The sequence below is a fragment of the Thamnophis sirtalis genome, unplaced genomic scaffold (genome assembly GCF_051295495.1).
Source record: "Thamnophis sirtalis isolate CommonGarterSnake01/CBP01778 unplaced genomic scaffold, rThaSir2_p1.2 scaffold_4, whole genome shotgun sequence".
NCBI classification, from domain to species: domain Eukaryota; kingdom Metazoa; phylum Chordata; class Lepidosauria; order Squamata; family Natricidae; genus Thamnophis; species Thamnophis sirtalis.
In genome coordinates, this window is record NW_028261384.1 from 32,116,386 (window position 1) to 32,134,255 (window position 17,870).

Consider the following 17,870-nt stretch of genomic DNA (forward strand, 5'->3'; position numbering starts at 1 on the left):
TTCCATGTTGGCAACAGAAGAACAAGATAGATAGCTATACAACAGATATTAAAAGAATATAAAATTAAGCAAAACTAATACAGAATAAAGAAAATAAAGAGAAGGAAAGACACAAAGAAAGAAGTGCAGAAAGAAAAGATAAAAAGAAGTAGGATTTCTATTTAATTTCCTTTGCTGCAAATACAAATGTAATTTATAAAGTTATATCGTACACTATGGAAACAAGGATTCTTTTTTTCCTATTATCTCTTTTTTCTAATTATTTAAGGTACAAGCTATGTGTATTTTTTTTCTGTTTCATACAAAAATTCTATAGAGTTTACAGCCATTTTAAATGTAGATGTCTTTTTTTTTAATCAGAAAAGTTAATATAACCATCCTCTAAATTCTATCATCATCAACCATTTGCTCTATTGCGGATGATATCAGAACTTCACACTTTTGAGCATATAATAATCTCACTGCAATTGTCAAATATCTGTGTAGATCTGGGATGGAGTTTTCCCTTTTTCTAACTCAGAAATAAATTTATGCCATTCTGCCATTGAACATAAACTTACTATCTACATGGAATTCCTGATTTAATGAAGCATGTTATAGCAACCAGAAAGTTCTTAAATTTAAGACTGCTACATAATGCATCTCAACAGAAGGCTGACAAAAGTGACAAAATCAGCAAGGGAGTGCTCAACAGAAATGATGCACTTTGCAATCACACATATTTTTGAACAAGAACAAGAAAGCCCCCTAGATAAAAATCTGGAAAATGGTTTCCCCGAGACACACACACACACACACAAAATACTTTAAAAACTAAATAAATAATTTAAAAAATTGCCTTTAGGTCTAGATAAGATAGGAAAGTGTAGGGAGAACAAAAATGGGAAAAGGGGTAGTTATATAACTTTCCTCCAGCTTGGTGCTCCATAGCAAGGACTTTCCAAAGTTGCAATGCCATAATGGAGAAAGTCCTTCCATAGATATCTGTACAAAACTGATATCCCATCTGGAGACACAGTAGAAGGGTCTTTTGTAGAGCATTATGAAAATAACAAATGAATTATATAAATAAATATTCTGTCTCAAGCAATGACCATATATGTTCTTACAAGAAGTCAGGAGGAAAAGCATGTAAATTTAGTAACCCTAATAACTGCATAATTTTTGTCCTCTTAAAACTGAAGATAAATCTTACATATATGCATTTCTCTGGTATACAAATATACACATTCACACTCAATCAATTTGATGAAGTGGAAATCTGAAAAGTAGAAAAAGTTTCAAGTTAAAGGGAAAGTAACAATTCCAAATTAATTTGGAATGTTATGTAATGTTCAATTATTCATGAAATAAACATGAAACAATATTTTATTTTCAATTTCTTTTTGTAATCCTAATTTTATTTCACATTATTACATATCCTTTCTAAGAATCAATATTTAGTAATATATTTTGAGTTTTGATTAAAAAATTGTCTATGAGAACTCTTTATGCCTATGGAACTCTTTATTAGTCTCCTGAATCAATAACAGATTATTGCTTAATCATGTTATTAATAATTATATAAATATTAATAATTATTAAGGGTTAAGATGCCACACAATACTTGAGAAAAAGCAGGATAAAAATGTTATAAATAAACATTCCCCCAAACATTAGCTCTGTAATGTATTGTGCAACAACTTTAAACTGTTATGCTATTTTAAAAGAATTTACTTTGAACTTTCTATAATCTACACACACACACAAATGTGCAATAATCTATGCGCAACATCCACAATGTTATGTTACAACATTGCTCTACATTTATAAATAATAAATAGATTTTTTTTATGCTTTTAATGTGAAATGAGTTTAAAAACTTAGTGTGTTTCAGAATTTAAGGGCTACACAAAACAAGAGTAATATTCATTTCTCCATTATAGGTTAAGACAGTTTAAATGCAAAATTGTTTCTGTACTTTTTCAGTGATAATTCTAAGTAAACTAAGTTTTAAAAAAACCCACAAATAAATCACAATATCACTAGACACCTCTCGATGGCAGTATAACCTTGAACACATGTGTCTGTCTTTCTTCTTCATTCTTCCTCTGCACTCCCCAGGATAGAACAACAAGAGAAAAACCCAGGATATTCATCCTTTGTCTAAAAGAGCAGCATTCAATCATTTAGGGACACAATAGAAAGTGTTAGTTCAGTGCTGCTGTGCTGATTGTCATAATACAACAAAGTAAACTTGCTAATTTTCTTGGGTCAAGAGGTGTCCACAACTCAAAATAACTACAGAGTGAGAGAGACTTTCAAATCATTGTAAACCATTGAGATATGATGAAGTGTTGCATCCTAATGAAATGAGGTTCTTTTATTAACTTCCCATTTTCTGTATCTTAAGAGGCTACACAGAGGGCTAAAAGATAAAACTGCCAAAGCACTGAAATTCAGATTTTATGGAATATAATTTTATTTTTATGTGAGTACAATGTATAAAATATATTCTAAATTAGAAGAAAAATATTTTAGTTCTGTTGCCTTCTATAAGTAGATGAACAGTAATTATTTTAATATAAAAATATGCATATCATTTAACAGTTGTAATCATGCCGAATTCCCTAGGCGCAAACTGACTAGATTTACTCTGAGTCTATGTACAGGAGCAAATAGAATAATAAATTAATAGTTTCAAAGATGACCTTGGATGTCATTAGGAATCAGGTTACACTTAAATTAGATATAAATAGAAAAACATAGATATATAAAATATAAGATAGATAGAGTAGATAGACATAGAAACAGAAAGACAGATAGACCAACAGATTAGACTGTAGCTCTATAGATTTTTTTAAAAAATGAGTTAATTTATTTGTTTAAATATCTGATACCATGAATATTTTAGACAAGATGTCACAATCATTTTCCATTTTCTAAATAATAAAACTGTAAAATCTCAATACTTGCTTCATGGATCTATTCATGTAATTTTATTTTTCAAAAACATAGATGTAGTTTGCTACAGATTTATTTCAGAAATGCTATTTCTAAAATAATGCAAATCCTCTAAAAGAAATGCCACAGAACACATGGGAGCATGGGGCATCTCTTTTACTACTGTTAAAGCAACTGCACCTTTTTTTCACATTCATATGGCTGCTTTATAGCTAAATCTGGATATCTCCGTGAGTGGATATAAGATTAGATATAACGACTAACTATGAAAAATAACTACTTTGTACATGTTTCTACATGTTCCAAAGTATCACTTTTGACAGATTTACACAGCTCTTTTTCAATATCTCATTCTAGTTAATGGCTTGAGATTTCCTGATGAAATCTCATCCAAAAACAGATATGAAATTACTAAATTTAGAAATACAGAGAATAGATTATCATGCCAAGTTCATTAAAATAAGCACCATCACATTACTACTATACTATATTATTCCCATTATTCTCCACTACATCTCATCTGTGATCTTCTTTCCATGTTTGTCCATAAGTACCCGAAATAAAATCTTTTCACTTTGCTTTTCTACTGCACAGGATAAAAATGATTGAATATATGGCAATGCTGTTATTTAAAAACAAAACTGTAATACTGAGGAGTGTATTTAAAAACAAAAGAATTTAAACTATTAAAAAAAAGAATGTAACACAACTTAAGAGTTTCTTGACAAGTTTTTCAAATAAATATGCAAAGGAAAGCCAATTTTAAACTAAAAATAAACTGCATTAAATAATACACAAAATCTAACAAAACTTTACAAAATGTTTAACTCTCCACTAAAATTGTCTTTAGTTACTGAGAAAAATAAGATATAGGCTTATTCGTTTTAATTTTTAATGGCATATCTAAGTAGGAAAATACATTTTTACAAGCTCTGATCAGTTTGATGCTGTAAAAATAGAAGGCTCGATAACTTTCATTTTATTAGATATAGTATCTTCAAAGGTGAAACCAAGGAATCAAAGGAAAACCTATTTGTTTGTTGCTATAAAGGCATCTAAGTTGCAGGTTTGTTGAATATGTTAACATTTGGATCTGCCTTTAACATATGTCTATTTTGACTGTTGGGAAGAATAGTAACATTTAATGATTTACAGACCTGTGTTTTAAGGTCTGAGTCTTGAATTAAATCTATGACACTATTTCTATTCATTATTTATTATGACAATTTCACAGCATTAAATGGTTTCACATAGGTGACCACAGCTAAACTTTTATTCAATTTTTTTTAAAATTATGTTTTTTTATTTGTATGACATGATACAAATCTTTTGTTTGTCAATTACGGAAGAATATGCTCTATGTTCAATTATCACCTAAATTTCTATATTCTAAAAGGCCCAATTGACCCCCTCAAAAAAGTGGGTAATATATTAATAATTAATATATTTAATTAATCAATTAATTTTAAGTAAGTAAAAACTAATTAAGTAAAACTAATTAAGTAATTAATTAGATCATTTAATTTGCCTTTTGCTAAATGCTTCTGCTAAAAAAACTCATGCATGTGAACTAAGCCATAATATCAATGAAATTTAAACCTTGAGAAAGCATTATTACTAGGCACCAACAAAGCCTATAATATTCTGCTTTGCAAAATAATATATCTGCTTTTGTTAAAAAACAAAAGGTTGCTAGACTGTGGTGAATAAAGCATTTTTTAATTTAGACTGAAGATAAAATCAACTCAGTTTCGACCCTGCAAAAACGTGCCAGAAGCTACGATGCTCATCCCTGCCATAACAAGCATCAGCTGATTTCAATGTTGTGTCTTTTTTCAATTCTGAAGAGTGATTAAGTCAATAAAAAAAACATTCCAGGCTTTGTGGGTACTGAAATTACAACTCTGACAAATCCAACTACCTAAGCCAATATTACATATGAAGTAGAAGCATTCCGGACTGAATATAATCTTGGCTCCTATAAAGAAGTTAGTATATACTGTATACTAATTTACATAGACATAACTTCACCCAAGTTCATTTTCCTGGCTTTAAAAAGATTTTATTTGATCATCATTGAAAACACCTACCAAATAAAGTAATTCATCAGATCAAATGAACTAAAGAGTTCATTTTTTCAGTCTACTCTTGGATAAGGACAAAGCTTTCCAAGGAAAAAAAGCCACAACACTATTAAAGAATTTTAATCCTCAGAATATTTAACTCAAAATGTAACCATTTACATGGCTTATGGGTCACTCCAATCAACCAACTCTAAATCACAGTTATCCATAGAAATACTGTGTTTTCCTGAAAATAAGACAGGGTCTTTTTTCTTTTGACCTCCCCCCCAAATAAGCGCTTGGCCTTATTTTTGAGAAGGTCTTATTATTTTTGAGGTGCAGAAGGGAGTAGGCTGCTGCTGTGTTGCAATATTTTTGGAGAGGGTTTATTTTGGGGGGAAGAAATTATTTGAGCGTATGCACTCAAAAGCCTGATTGGACTTATTATCTGGGGAGGTCTTATTTTCGAGAAATGGTATATAACTTAGAGTAAAATGGATACAAAATGTAAGATTAAATTCAATGTTATAAACAAACGTATGTATCAGGAATCAAATATTTAAAAAAATCAATTAATTAATTGTCTAGAAAAATAGTCATATCAGGTCACCCTATGAGTCCTCATGAAATAGTTAAATCATTGTTTATTCATCATTTTATCACTGAATCACAGTGGTTCAATAATGGGGATTGGGAGTTGCAAATATAAGGTGGAGGCACATAATTCTCAATGTCTCTCACTCTTGCTATGAGAATAATGTGGCAGATTTGAATGATACTGTTGTATGAACTACCATGTACTCACAAAATATGGCAATTCCACATAAATGGTCATGTGGGTGCAGTATTGTACTTGTACTTGTACTTGATGCCTCTTCACCCATCGTGGGTATAGGCGACTTCCATGGAAATTAAAAAATACGGCGATCCATGGAAGCTGTTTCGGCTGGATATACCCAAGGGGATGCCAGTCCCAAGGGTCGACAGAGCCCGATTGGTGGGAACGGGGGGCACCACGTGAAGGCCGGGTTGTCGTTTGATAGTTGAGAGGCTTTGCAATAAGTGTTGCAATGTATATTTTGCGCATAGGGGTACACAACATATTATTCTGTAGCGCTTCTTACAGGATATTATATAGAAATGTTGTTTGTGGTTTCAACATGATAGAAATATCATATATAATATGATACATGATTATTTTTACTTATCTTACCTGCTGTGAATGGGACTTTTTTTAATTGAAAGAAGTTCATATACAAGATTGCCAGGCAACATAGAACTTAATATATTGGTTTTCACTTGTATTTTTCATCTATCTGTTGAACAATTACTGGAGACATAACATTATAGGTTCTGCTTGTTACTTCAGCAATAATAACTATGTATCTACACGGATGTATAAGCCTAGATTGAAACATTTTGTATTATTAAATATTACTGTTCTGTTCACAAGTTGTTTAATCAAGGAAAATGTTTCTTTCAAAACCTCCTTACTCAAGTGTCTTTGAGTTTTAAAAAATCTGCTATGACTTCATTGCAAAAGTTCAAATACAAGATAGTCAGTAACATAGAATTTAAGATACTGATTTTCACTTTTATGTTTCATCTATCTGTTGAACAATTGCTGGAGACATAATGGAATTACACCTACAAAGTGTGTGCTTTATCACGGGGTCTTTCTTTACCTAGTTGACCACTATGACATAATTAAATGGAATTTCAGCTTATCCTGAAGCTTCTGCTCTTTAACAGTGGTCCCAAACTGATGTTGAGGAAATGAACTTATCCAAGATGGCAAATCTCCAGTGAGGTTATATATTGCTATTTAGATAATAGATCAAGATGTAAGTGTAAGTACTGTGTGTATGATTCCCAATTCCTTTCACAACATTCCTAAACAGACTGGCCTTAAGTTCCTTGAGACTTCCCAAGAAACTCATATTAGGGTATAATTTGGCTCCTAAAGCCAATGTTTCAAGAGAGGCAATTCCTTTAGGAATTTCACTATTACCCAGTCCATTTATTTACACCACAGATAAAGAATGACTGCATTTAAATCAGGCAAATTTGATGAAATTACATCAAATCAATTCTAAACGCAGAGTTGTAATGATACAAAAGTAAAGTTTAAAACTGTAAATCCCTCTCCTCCCCCCTCCCACACAAACATACGCACTTTTTCATGCCAAACTTTAGGGAGCCTAAAAACTCTGATAGAAGAAAATTAGGAACTTCTTTCCTCTTTTCTGATGAGAGCAACTTTTGCCAAAAGCACTAAAACCTGGTTCAATGACCGTGGGATTACTGTGCTTGATTGGTCTCTCCATTCTTACTCCATACTCTGGGTCCTTGGTTTCCAAATGAGATGCAAAAGTTGCTCTCATCAGAAAAGAGGACTTTGGACCACTGAGCAACAGGACTTTGGACCACTGTGCTTCATTAAGACCAGGGTCAACACAGCTGTCTACCAGGAGATGTTGGAGCACTTCATGCTTCCTTCCGCAGAAGAGCTTTATGGGGATGTTGACTTCATTTTCCAGCTGCCCACACTGCCAAAAGCACCAAAAGCACCAAAACCTGGTTCAATGACCGTGGGATTACTGTGTTTGATTGGCCAGCAAACTTGCTTGACCTGAACCCCATAGGGACATAGGGGGCATTGCCAAGAGAAAGATGAGAGACATGAGACTGAACAATGCAGAAGAGCTGAAGGCCGCTATTGAAGCATCCTGGTCTTCCATAACACCTCAGCAGTGCCACAGGCTGATAGCTTCCATGCCACGTCGCATTGAGGCAATAATTGCTGCAAAAGGGGACCAAACCAAGTACTGAGTACATATGCATGCTTATACTTTTCAGAGGTTCGATATTGTTCTATGTACAATCATTGTTTTATTGATTGCATGTAATATTATAATTTTCTGAGATGGATTTGGGGTTTTCATGAGCTGTATGGCATAATCATCACAATTATGACAAATCACAGCTTGAACTATCTTGCTTTGCACGTAATGAGTCTTATCTCATACATTAGTTTCACCTTTTAAATTGCATTACTGAAATAAATGAACTCTTGCATGATAGTCTAATTTTTCGAGTTTCACTTGTATGTACTAATTCTCAGTAATCATCCTGAAAGGTGAGGTCCCCAATGATTCAAAAAATGCCAAATCTATCACAAAGAGCAAAGTGTAATTGTTTGTGTGACACCAACTCCATCAAAATATTTAGAATTTTAGGACAATGTACCTCTTGAGCTATTGGAAAAACTTCTCTCTTTTCTAGAGAGTGGATCTTTAAGATTAACTAAAATATTTAAATTAATATTGGATAGCAATGGATAGTAGAATAGAAGAACTGAAAAGGGTGAAAAAATACCAACATTGCATTATGGCTTAAATTAACCATGGCGATTCCAATGGCTAGGAGAATACTGGGTATCATACCAAAAAAATATTTGATGGACCCATTTGAAAAAAGGTCACAAAGGTTCAATCTGAACATATACTGCACCAATATATTACAATGTCCTAAACTATTGGAAAGAACTTGATTTATATGAAGACTAACTTCAGCTAAAGAATTGTGATTTCACAATGTTAGGCATTCTTTTCTCCCTAGCTTAGTGAGGCACCATCTTGAAGTTCCTTTAGGGCTTGTGTGCCCTGAGGGAGATGAAAGCTATGCCACATGTTCAACTGTACTGGACAGGTTTCATCTGAATGTCTCCCATAAACAATATGGTAAGACGTAATTTGAAGATCATAATTTATCCATACCAGATCAATTGTTACCCAATAAACAAGGACCATGCTAGGTGTTGGAGTTCTTAGACATTTCTTAATAAATGAGCTTCAGACCTCAGGACAGTTTGCAGATCAACCAGAACTAGCAGCTGCAGGACTACTAGAAGAAAATCTCCTTACCTATCACAAATATACAAATATTAACATCATTGGCACTGATAAAATCATCAACAGTCAATTGCAAAGACTAGCTTTATTTGCAAAAGCTTACATCGCAATGAAACCTTTAACACTACAAACAAAATTGCCTATCCCAGGTCCTTGGTAGGTGGATAAAAATGCCAAATTATTCTAAACATTTGATTTGACTATGTGACCAACCATAATAATATCCTTAAAACATAATGATCTAAGGATAAAACAAAATACTAAAACTCAAATTTTGCAGGCATAAATGTAGACCAAATACAGAGGAAGCTATTCTGAATAGATATTTAAAGAATGACTATAAATTAAGTAACTATCTTTTAGCCTTTGGACAAACAAATTCTTCTAGACTAGATTAGATGTGATTAGGATGAAAAAGTGGTAGAAGCCAAGATAAAAATGAAAATGTGGTTTAAATTGAATTAAGTTACTATGACCTCCCTTTTAAGTATTTAGTGATTTCTTGTTTCTTTCACATTAAAATTTAGTGGCAATTTTAAGAAAGATGGTGGAGGTTTTATCCATATCTTTCTATGGTCACCTGCAACTATTGAATCCAAGACTATGTCTTTCCTGCATCAAATTTAGTTCAATAATTACAGTCTCATTTATCTCTCACTTTGGACTAAAGTTTAACAGAACAGAATACACTATTATTATCATTAAATTTCCCAGAAAATATGACCTACTCAGAAAGTAAGTCCTAGCTTGATTTTTACACTTGTACCCAGTATAAGCCCTACTCCTCCAAAAAGTCCTAATTAAGACTCCACCCACTCCAGGGTGCACTGGTATAACTTAAACCAGGGGGAGCGTGTGGAGTGGAGCCCTACTACTTACCTTCTGACAATTGCCAGGCCTCGCACACTTTGGCCCATTTCTTCTGCAGCTGGCAAGGCTTTCCTGAAGGCCTTTGAAGCTGATAACAATCCATTAGCTGGAACAATCCAGAGCTCTGCTCCCAGCTACAGAGGTCTTCAGGAAAGCCTTGCTGGCCTTGCCAGATGAAGTTCCTGAAGGTCTCCGACAGCAAAAAAGAGGCCGGGGGCAACATGCGCAAGTAAGTGGATGACCTCCCCCCCAAATAAAGACCAGGTAGCTTTTTTTGGTGTAAAATAAAAATAAAACAGAGTCTGATTTCCTTAGGATGACAAAATTGAACTTAAGGAAAGAATTCAAACCACAACCACCATATCATGATCATAATCATCATTTCATCTTATCTTTTATTTTTTAAAAATATTAAGGAAATTTAATAAAAATATATCTCACCATCCCTTCTAAAAGAACACATGCAGAGTTATTGCTCTGCAATAACTTTTATAAAACAAGCATTCCTTTACCAAGATTAGGTTCTTTATAAATAGACGAATCATCAGGTGCATTTTTAAAGCTTGTCTTACAACAGCCTTTCCTAACCTGGTGCCCTGCACTTTTTGCAACTCAATAGTATGGACACAAGCTTTGTTCATGGGAAATTATGAAAGCTGGTGTACAGCATATCTGTATGCCATCAGATTGGGGAAACTAATTTAGAACAAGCAGAAAGACATACATTATGCAGGATCTAGCTATCTCAATTCTGTGCATCCAGCTTTGAAAAAGATACCAAAACATAATGAAACAAGACCACCCACAGGGAGACAACACAAGCCTCATCCTATCTACCTGGCACTGATCTTTATTTAAACACTTCAGTTCAAAGGAAATCTTGGGCTGTTTGCCATCAAACATCTACTGCCAGGAAATTATGAAGAATCACATAATTAATTTTAGAGGAAAATGCCAGCAGAGAGTTCTAGTAAACATGGTTTTCAAAGAGATTGCTCTTCTTCCGGACATAACTTACATAGAACAGAATACATAACATTGCTTATTTAGGAAAAATAACCCCAGTGGACAAGCTACCACAATGAAGACGATGTACATAAAAACAAAATACTGTAATAATATTTTAATGTTACTTGGGCTTCATTTGATAACTTTTATTTTACATTATTTATTTTATTTTATTTTAATTCTGCTTATAAGTTGAAAAGTCTATAATTAAAACACTTTTAAAAACTTTAAATTACCCCTCCTTTAAATACTTCTTCAGTTACAGAGCAGGTAAGCTATTTGGCAGTACATGACAGGTCATTGATCAAACAGAGCATCTCTTTATCTAGGGTGAATTGCAAAAAGCAACTAGGTCTCTCCTATTTACATTACACTGAATAAACATAGTTGCACAATTATCTACATAGTGTGCTTTTTGGAAGAAAAAAATGTACAAATTTCTCTGTTATTAAAAGAGAGTTTGGTACAATTGGTTTTGTATTTCTACATTGTTTTCAGCAAGAATTTAACTGATTTGAAAGAATGACCTCATCGTTCTCATGACAGCCGAAATTTACCAGTGAGCTTGGAGCTCCACCAGCTCTTTCCTACCCACTGATCAAAGTGAGTTAAATGAACAGCACTCTGTCTTTAAAATGTCATTATCTTTAACAATAGTTCATTTCATGCAAAATGGATTTATAATTGCTCAAACAAAATAAAAACCAACACCCCTCCCCCAATATTGCAAGTTATCATTACAGGAACTGATCAGCAGAAATATTACATTCACAGAATGAACAACTAGTTGTTTTTTAAAGTACTTTTTATGAGTGTATTTTACTATGAAAACAAAGCAGAATGCATATAAAACATTTGAGCTATACTTTACATTAGAAATACATGAAATGCTTAAAGTAATATTATAAAACTATCAATGATAGAACAGCAAGGTTATTTCGGTAGTTTGTGGCCTTTAGCAAATCACACTTAGACCATAAAAACGTAAGAGGATGAGTGAAAAATGGCAAGATAGGGAAGAAAAGGAAACAAGATACATAATATAATGGAAGTGGGTTTAAACAAGCTGTTAGATGAATACAATGGTAAATAACTATATCTATAACCACTTAAACTTCAAACGCAAAGCAATCTCCCAACACAAAATAATTATTAAGCCACAGGTTTTAAAAACACCAAAACTGTTCTCCCTTCCAATATTAAATTGCTGTCATTAGCTTATTAATTTAAAAACAGCTTGATTATTTATCCAGTTTGAATTAAATCCTAACGTTTGTGGTTTAATTTATAATTGTGTTTCTTTAACATTCTGGTGAAAGAGAAATAGAATACTTACGCAGCCCCCAGCAAGAATTTCTGCTGGAAAAGGAACAGAACCATCTCTTTGCATAAATTTGTCTCTCACAAAATCGTTTACCTTAAAAACAATTAAAATAAACATATTAAACTTTTAAATTTAAAGTGTCAATATACATTTTCAAGTATAAATTTTAAGTTTATCAGCAATAATGTGTGGGTGGTGTGTCCTTGGGTAGATTTTACACACTTTGGAACAGATTTATAGCACAAGAAGAATTCAAATATCAGAAGGTATTCATACATTTAAAAAATTAAGCTTTACAGCCACACGTTTCTGAATTATACTTCAAAAAACATACTACTAGTCAGTCTGAACTTAATGCTTTCTACAAATATATTTTTGTAGAAATATTTTGTAGAATTAAAATGTTAAAAAGAAAGTTTATTTTAAGCTATTACAATTTAATATTTGAATTGCTGTTTATTAGCAGGTTAATTGATATCTTAACAAATCTCCTTTTCTACAATATTTCAGTTAAATGGGCAATAAAGTAAAAAGTAGCAATAAAATGTTTCACTCTTTTAAAAGAAAAATGTAAAGGTCCTGAATGAAACTTTTAATCTGAAATTGCCACATAAAAAAAGATCCTCAAAGAATCTGTCAAAAGAATCAAAAGAAACTAAATCACAAACATGCAACCAACATATTATACAAGTATAGTTAGCAAAATATACTGATGCATACTTTAAGCATATAACCAAAATAACTCTTTCTACTGGAAATTGAAAATAATATATTAAGATGACCCAATGTTTTTTCTGAACTTACAGTAAGCTTTATGGCCTTTTCTGGAGCTACCCCCAGGAGCTGTGGCAGAAGACCTATAAAATGTAAAAAAATATAGCAGTTAAGTTGATCAAGAAATAGATTGTTATTATTTTTTCTTCTTAAGGGGAATGGCATCTTAACAGCAATTTAAAATTATTATGTTTAGCAAGATTATATGTGTGGATACTATATAAAATACTCTTTACACACACACATGCACACAATTCAGCATTGCTTTGATTCAAACAATAATTATATATACTTAGAAATATAAGAAAATAATAAAAATAATTGAAAAAACTCATTTTACTTAATTTTGTTTGGACTCTTATAAAAAATACTGTATTAGTTCTTCTTACCCATATCTCCAAAACAAACAGAGCAAAGTGGGTGTCAGCCCTGAAGCCAATTTTGGGGAGCATCTTCAGGCCTGCCACAGCAAGGCTGGGTGGAGCTGTGGGAACGTGAGGGGGGATGTAGAGATAGCTGCAAATGTAGCCAAAATAACATTCTTTCTCATGGAAGCCAAGGACAGTCTATCAGGTGTTGGAAGGGCATGGACTAAAGCCAGCCAAATTGGGACTATGACCTGATTGGACAATGTGCTGAACATGTGACCTGGAGAGCAAGAACTTTGGGCTTCGATTTGGGTGGGGAAAACCCCTGGGTCCTTCAAAGTGGGGTTTTCAACAACTGTGCCAAAATGATATCCCAAATAAAATTATGCTACGAAGAAACTTTAGGCCTCAGAGTTTTGATTGCTTTGGGGTTATTATTTGGAACCCTGACAGTGGGCTGATTGATTGCCATTCTCCTATAGAATGATTGCTGTTTGCTCCTATAATTAAGTATCTGTATTTTCTGAAATTCTTATTTCAGCCTTCTTTTCTTATACTTACTCTCCTCTTTCACAACTACATAAAATATACACAAAATAGATCTGAGCATTGCTGGTGTAACCTGCATTGTGGCATTTACTTATTTATTTGAATTATGTTTTGCCTTTCTGTTATAATGAATATTCAAGACAAAAATTAATACTAAAGTAACTTATAATTTGTTTTTATAATAACTGCAATAGAGGTTGTCTAAAAGGAAGCCATACTTCCAAAATCCGACCTAATTTTTGCAATAGCTTCTAATTTATCAACTCCTAAGATGCAGGCAACCTGATGGTCTCCAGATTTCCACATGGAAACCTAACATGTTACAGTTAGAGCTGATGGAAGCTGACAGTCAAAAAACTAGAGATATTAGATTATCTATTTTTGCTACAGTGAGTGAAATTACATGCAGATGTGCTACTTGATAGTTGTTACCAATATACTTTATTCTTAAAGAAGTTTGCACTGAAATGCCAAAACTGGCCAGTTTTTAAGGGGTGGATCTAGGTTGGTAACCATGAACCCCACACCCAGTCCTTAGAAACTGCTTTTATAAGGATCATGTGGAAAAGATAGGAAATTGCTTTGCCCAAAACAACTGGAGAACCATTAATAATTCAGAATTACTTAATTCATATTTTGTCTTTGTCTTTTGTAAAAATAACAATTGTGAAAATAAGGATGAAAAGCTTGAACATAATAGAAACATGGCCAGGGATTATCTATTGATTTTTGAGTTAAAATCTCCTGAGCCAGAATTGCATCATAGGATACTGAATTATCTAGTCAAAATGTTATTTATTACTTTTAGGACATTCTGGACAAATAATAAAACAGTGAATCATTGAAACATAACAAATGACCTAAAATGGGGAAAGCAAGGGTAAACAATAACAATTTTTGTAAGACTGGAAACTTTATACAGATAGTCCTTGGCCTTCCACCACAATGGAGGCCAAAATTTCTGTTGCTAAGCAAGACAGTAGTTAGGTGAAATTTGCTGCATTTTACAACCTATGGCAACCTTACTTGCCATAGTAGTTAAGTGAGTCATTGCAGTTGTTAAGTTTGTATCACAAATGCCAAGTGAATCTGGTTTACCCATTGACTTTGCTTGTCAGTAGGTCACATATGTCCTGGAACACTGCAACCGTCCTAAATATGAACCAGTTGTCAGGCATCTGAATTATGATTATGAGGCCTTGGCGATGCTGCAATAGTGTTAAGTATGATAAATAGTTATAAATCACTTTTTTCAGTGAAGTAACTTTGAATAGACACTAAATAAGTGGTTATAAATCAAGGACTACCTATCTTGACTTGAAAATAAAACAAATGACATGATTCATGCCTTTGAGGATTGAAAAATATGTAGACAAAGTGATGGTTGAAGGGATTTGTAGAATATCTAAAAGGAAAGGAGGACTATAAGATTATAATTATCTGCTGGAGAGAAGATTGGGACTTTCTATTAGGTTATTTCATAATTTTAGTTTCTTTCCTTTCTTGTGCCTATTTCTTTTTTTTCTTTCACCTTTTTTTTCTTTCACCTTTGACTTCTACTGTATGCAACACTCAATAAATATAAATAAAAAGGAAGTAAAGCAGATATGGTGAACTATTGTAAATCTGACACACAGACACTAAAATTTTAGAATTAGGGTTGGAATAGAGAGAGAAAAAGAGAAAGTGCTGCAGATGACACAAAATTGGATAGGACACAATATTCTAGAAGACAGAAATAAGAACCAGAACAATCTCGTTAAGTCAAAAAAAAAACACAGATTGAAAGCAAAAGATTTAGAAATAGAGAAATGGAAAGCTATGCACTTAAAAAATAGAAATACATAGGTGATTCTTGGCTTGGTAGTAGTACTTAAAAATAACTTGTAGTTGATTTCTAAATGAATATGAGTTAAGAGTGTGAAATAGCTTAAAAAGAAGAACAATTTTAATTGCATCTACAGAGGTATAGTTTCCAAATCACAGGAATTAATGCTTTATTCCTTTAATCCCTATCTCAAATATTATATCAATTTCTCAATACCAAAATTTAAGACCACCTGTATTATGTTCAGGAAGAGGAACAGGAATGATTGAGGACTATAAATTAAGTCCTACTAAGGTTGACAGGAGCAACCTAAGAAGGAAAAACTGAAGGATAGCACTCCTCAAGAACGGGAAAAGATGTCTATGAAAAAAGTTAAAGATCTCTTTATTATAATTTCCAAATGCAGAATACAGAACATTGGATTTAAATTATATCAATTCTAATTGAATTTTAAAAATCTTTGAAAGATCAGAAGCTTAGACTATTGAGTTCAATAGACTCAAAGATCAAATCAAACTGAAGTTGTACAGCTGACACTTCTCTATATCTTATTTCTGTAGTTTGATGGTAAACTGGCTATTTCCAAAACTTTCATCAGCAATAAAGAGGCAAAATGGACTGATGGTTTTGCTTAATATAAGCCGATTTGGTTATCAAGGCATTCCTTCCGCCAGATATATTTATGTACTTATAAAAGCCTATATCAGACTTTTTAATTGACCTTCCAGAGTTGTTTACAGGACAGAGTAAAACATAATAAATTAACCCTCCCCCCCCTCTCTCACACACACACAGTGTATAAAATAAATTATTAAGTATAAATCTTTGATATCTGCTTAGGCTTACATGTTCTATTATTTAATGAGACTTAGCTTAAGAAAACAGCCAAGGAATTTATAGGCTAACATGTTTCAAATGCTTGAGCAAATAAAGTTTTTGTAGCTTGCTATTAGAATAGCAACACTAGGGATATGGCTGATGTTTCATAATTTTGTAGTTTATAGCTTATTAAACACAGTTGATAAAAAGGATATTTCTGCACACAACAGAATCGTGCTGAATATGATGCAAGCCATATTAAATTTTATAATGATGAAGAGATGTGAATAATATAAAATGATGTGGCAAATCCTTGGCAGCTACTCTATTAAGGACTGATTCTTAAACATAATGTTGAGGATTTCTATATGGATGCCGCAATTGGATTAATTGTGTATGGAATAATTGTTCCTTCTTTCATTCAACAGGGCCCAGATTTCTTCCTGTTTTTAAATAGCCTCCTAAGATCCAGAAGATGGTATAATTCATGCTCATCAAAGAGAGAAAATTTGAAACCCCAGCACAAATTCTGTGTCCTATGTTGTGGTAAATAAAAATTAATCATTCCAAATATGTACATAGTTAAATCAAAGCATTTATATTTGGGGTGCATGCTCATCCAAAGAAATACTTTTTTTACGATCTAGAATTCCTGTTCAACATTTTTGCATTTCATATATAGAACAGTAGGTTGGATACAATTCAAAACAATTTTCAAATCTTTTCATGCATGGATAAAAAGGAAAATTAGCATTAAATGCCCTGGGTTGGAACAATTTCTTGGATTAATACAATTCATAAGAATATAAGGGGCAAACATTGAAGGATTTTCTAGTACAATATAAGTTTGTTTCATTTACAATCATAATGATTTAAAACTAATTTTTAATTGCAAATAAATAACAATGCTATAAACTGCAAGTTTTAAAATAATAGCCTGAAAAAATTCTAAGACCAACCAAAATGTGCGAACTTAGAAATGCATATAAACAGGGCATTCACATGAATTTAATACATGTATGATGTTAAATGTGAATTCTACCTTTTTTAAAAAATGTGTGTACATGTGTTCAGTTTTTCTGTTAGCACTATAGTAATCATCCAAAATCAGAGGTATAAAATTTTAAAACACAACATTATTCTGGCATTCTATATCATGTACTGAGAAACCATCAAAAGCAGAAGAAAAGCAAAATAATTGAGAGGGGGGGTTGGAAATGAAACACTTGCCAGAAGGAAGCAGCTGTAACTCTGCAATAGAGCAGATGTTTTGCATCATAAAATCTAATGTTCAACCCTAAGCACATTCAGTGCTTTAAAACAGGTAAAATGGCTGGAAAACAGAACTGGTCACAGTAACAATATTGCATTAAAAAAAATCAGTGAACTGCTTCCAAGTAATATGGCTTC

The 17,870-nt window shown here is 32.6% G+C and overlaps 1 protein-coding gene across 3 annotated transcripts in view; it reads right to left on the reverse strand.

Moving 5' to 3' along the window:
• SLC25A13 (solute carrier family 25 member 13) overlaps positions 1-17,870 on the reverse strand; it is a 162,250-nt gene that overhangs the window by 27,403 nt on the left and 116,977 nt on the right. For all 3 annotated transcript variants that reach the window (XM_014051794.2, XM_014051795.2, XM_014051796.2), the window contains 2 exons: positions 12,927-12,979; positions 12,135-12,215 (listed from right to left, as the gene is read on the reverse strand). In XM_014051794.2, the coding sequence (XP_013907269.2) occupies positions 12,135-12,215; positions 12,927-12,979 (134 nt within the window). The remainder of the gene's footprint in view (positions 1-12,134; positions 12,216-12,926; positions 12,980-17,870) is intronic.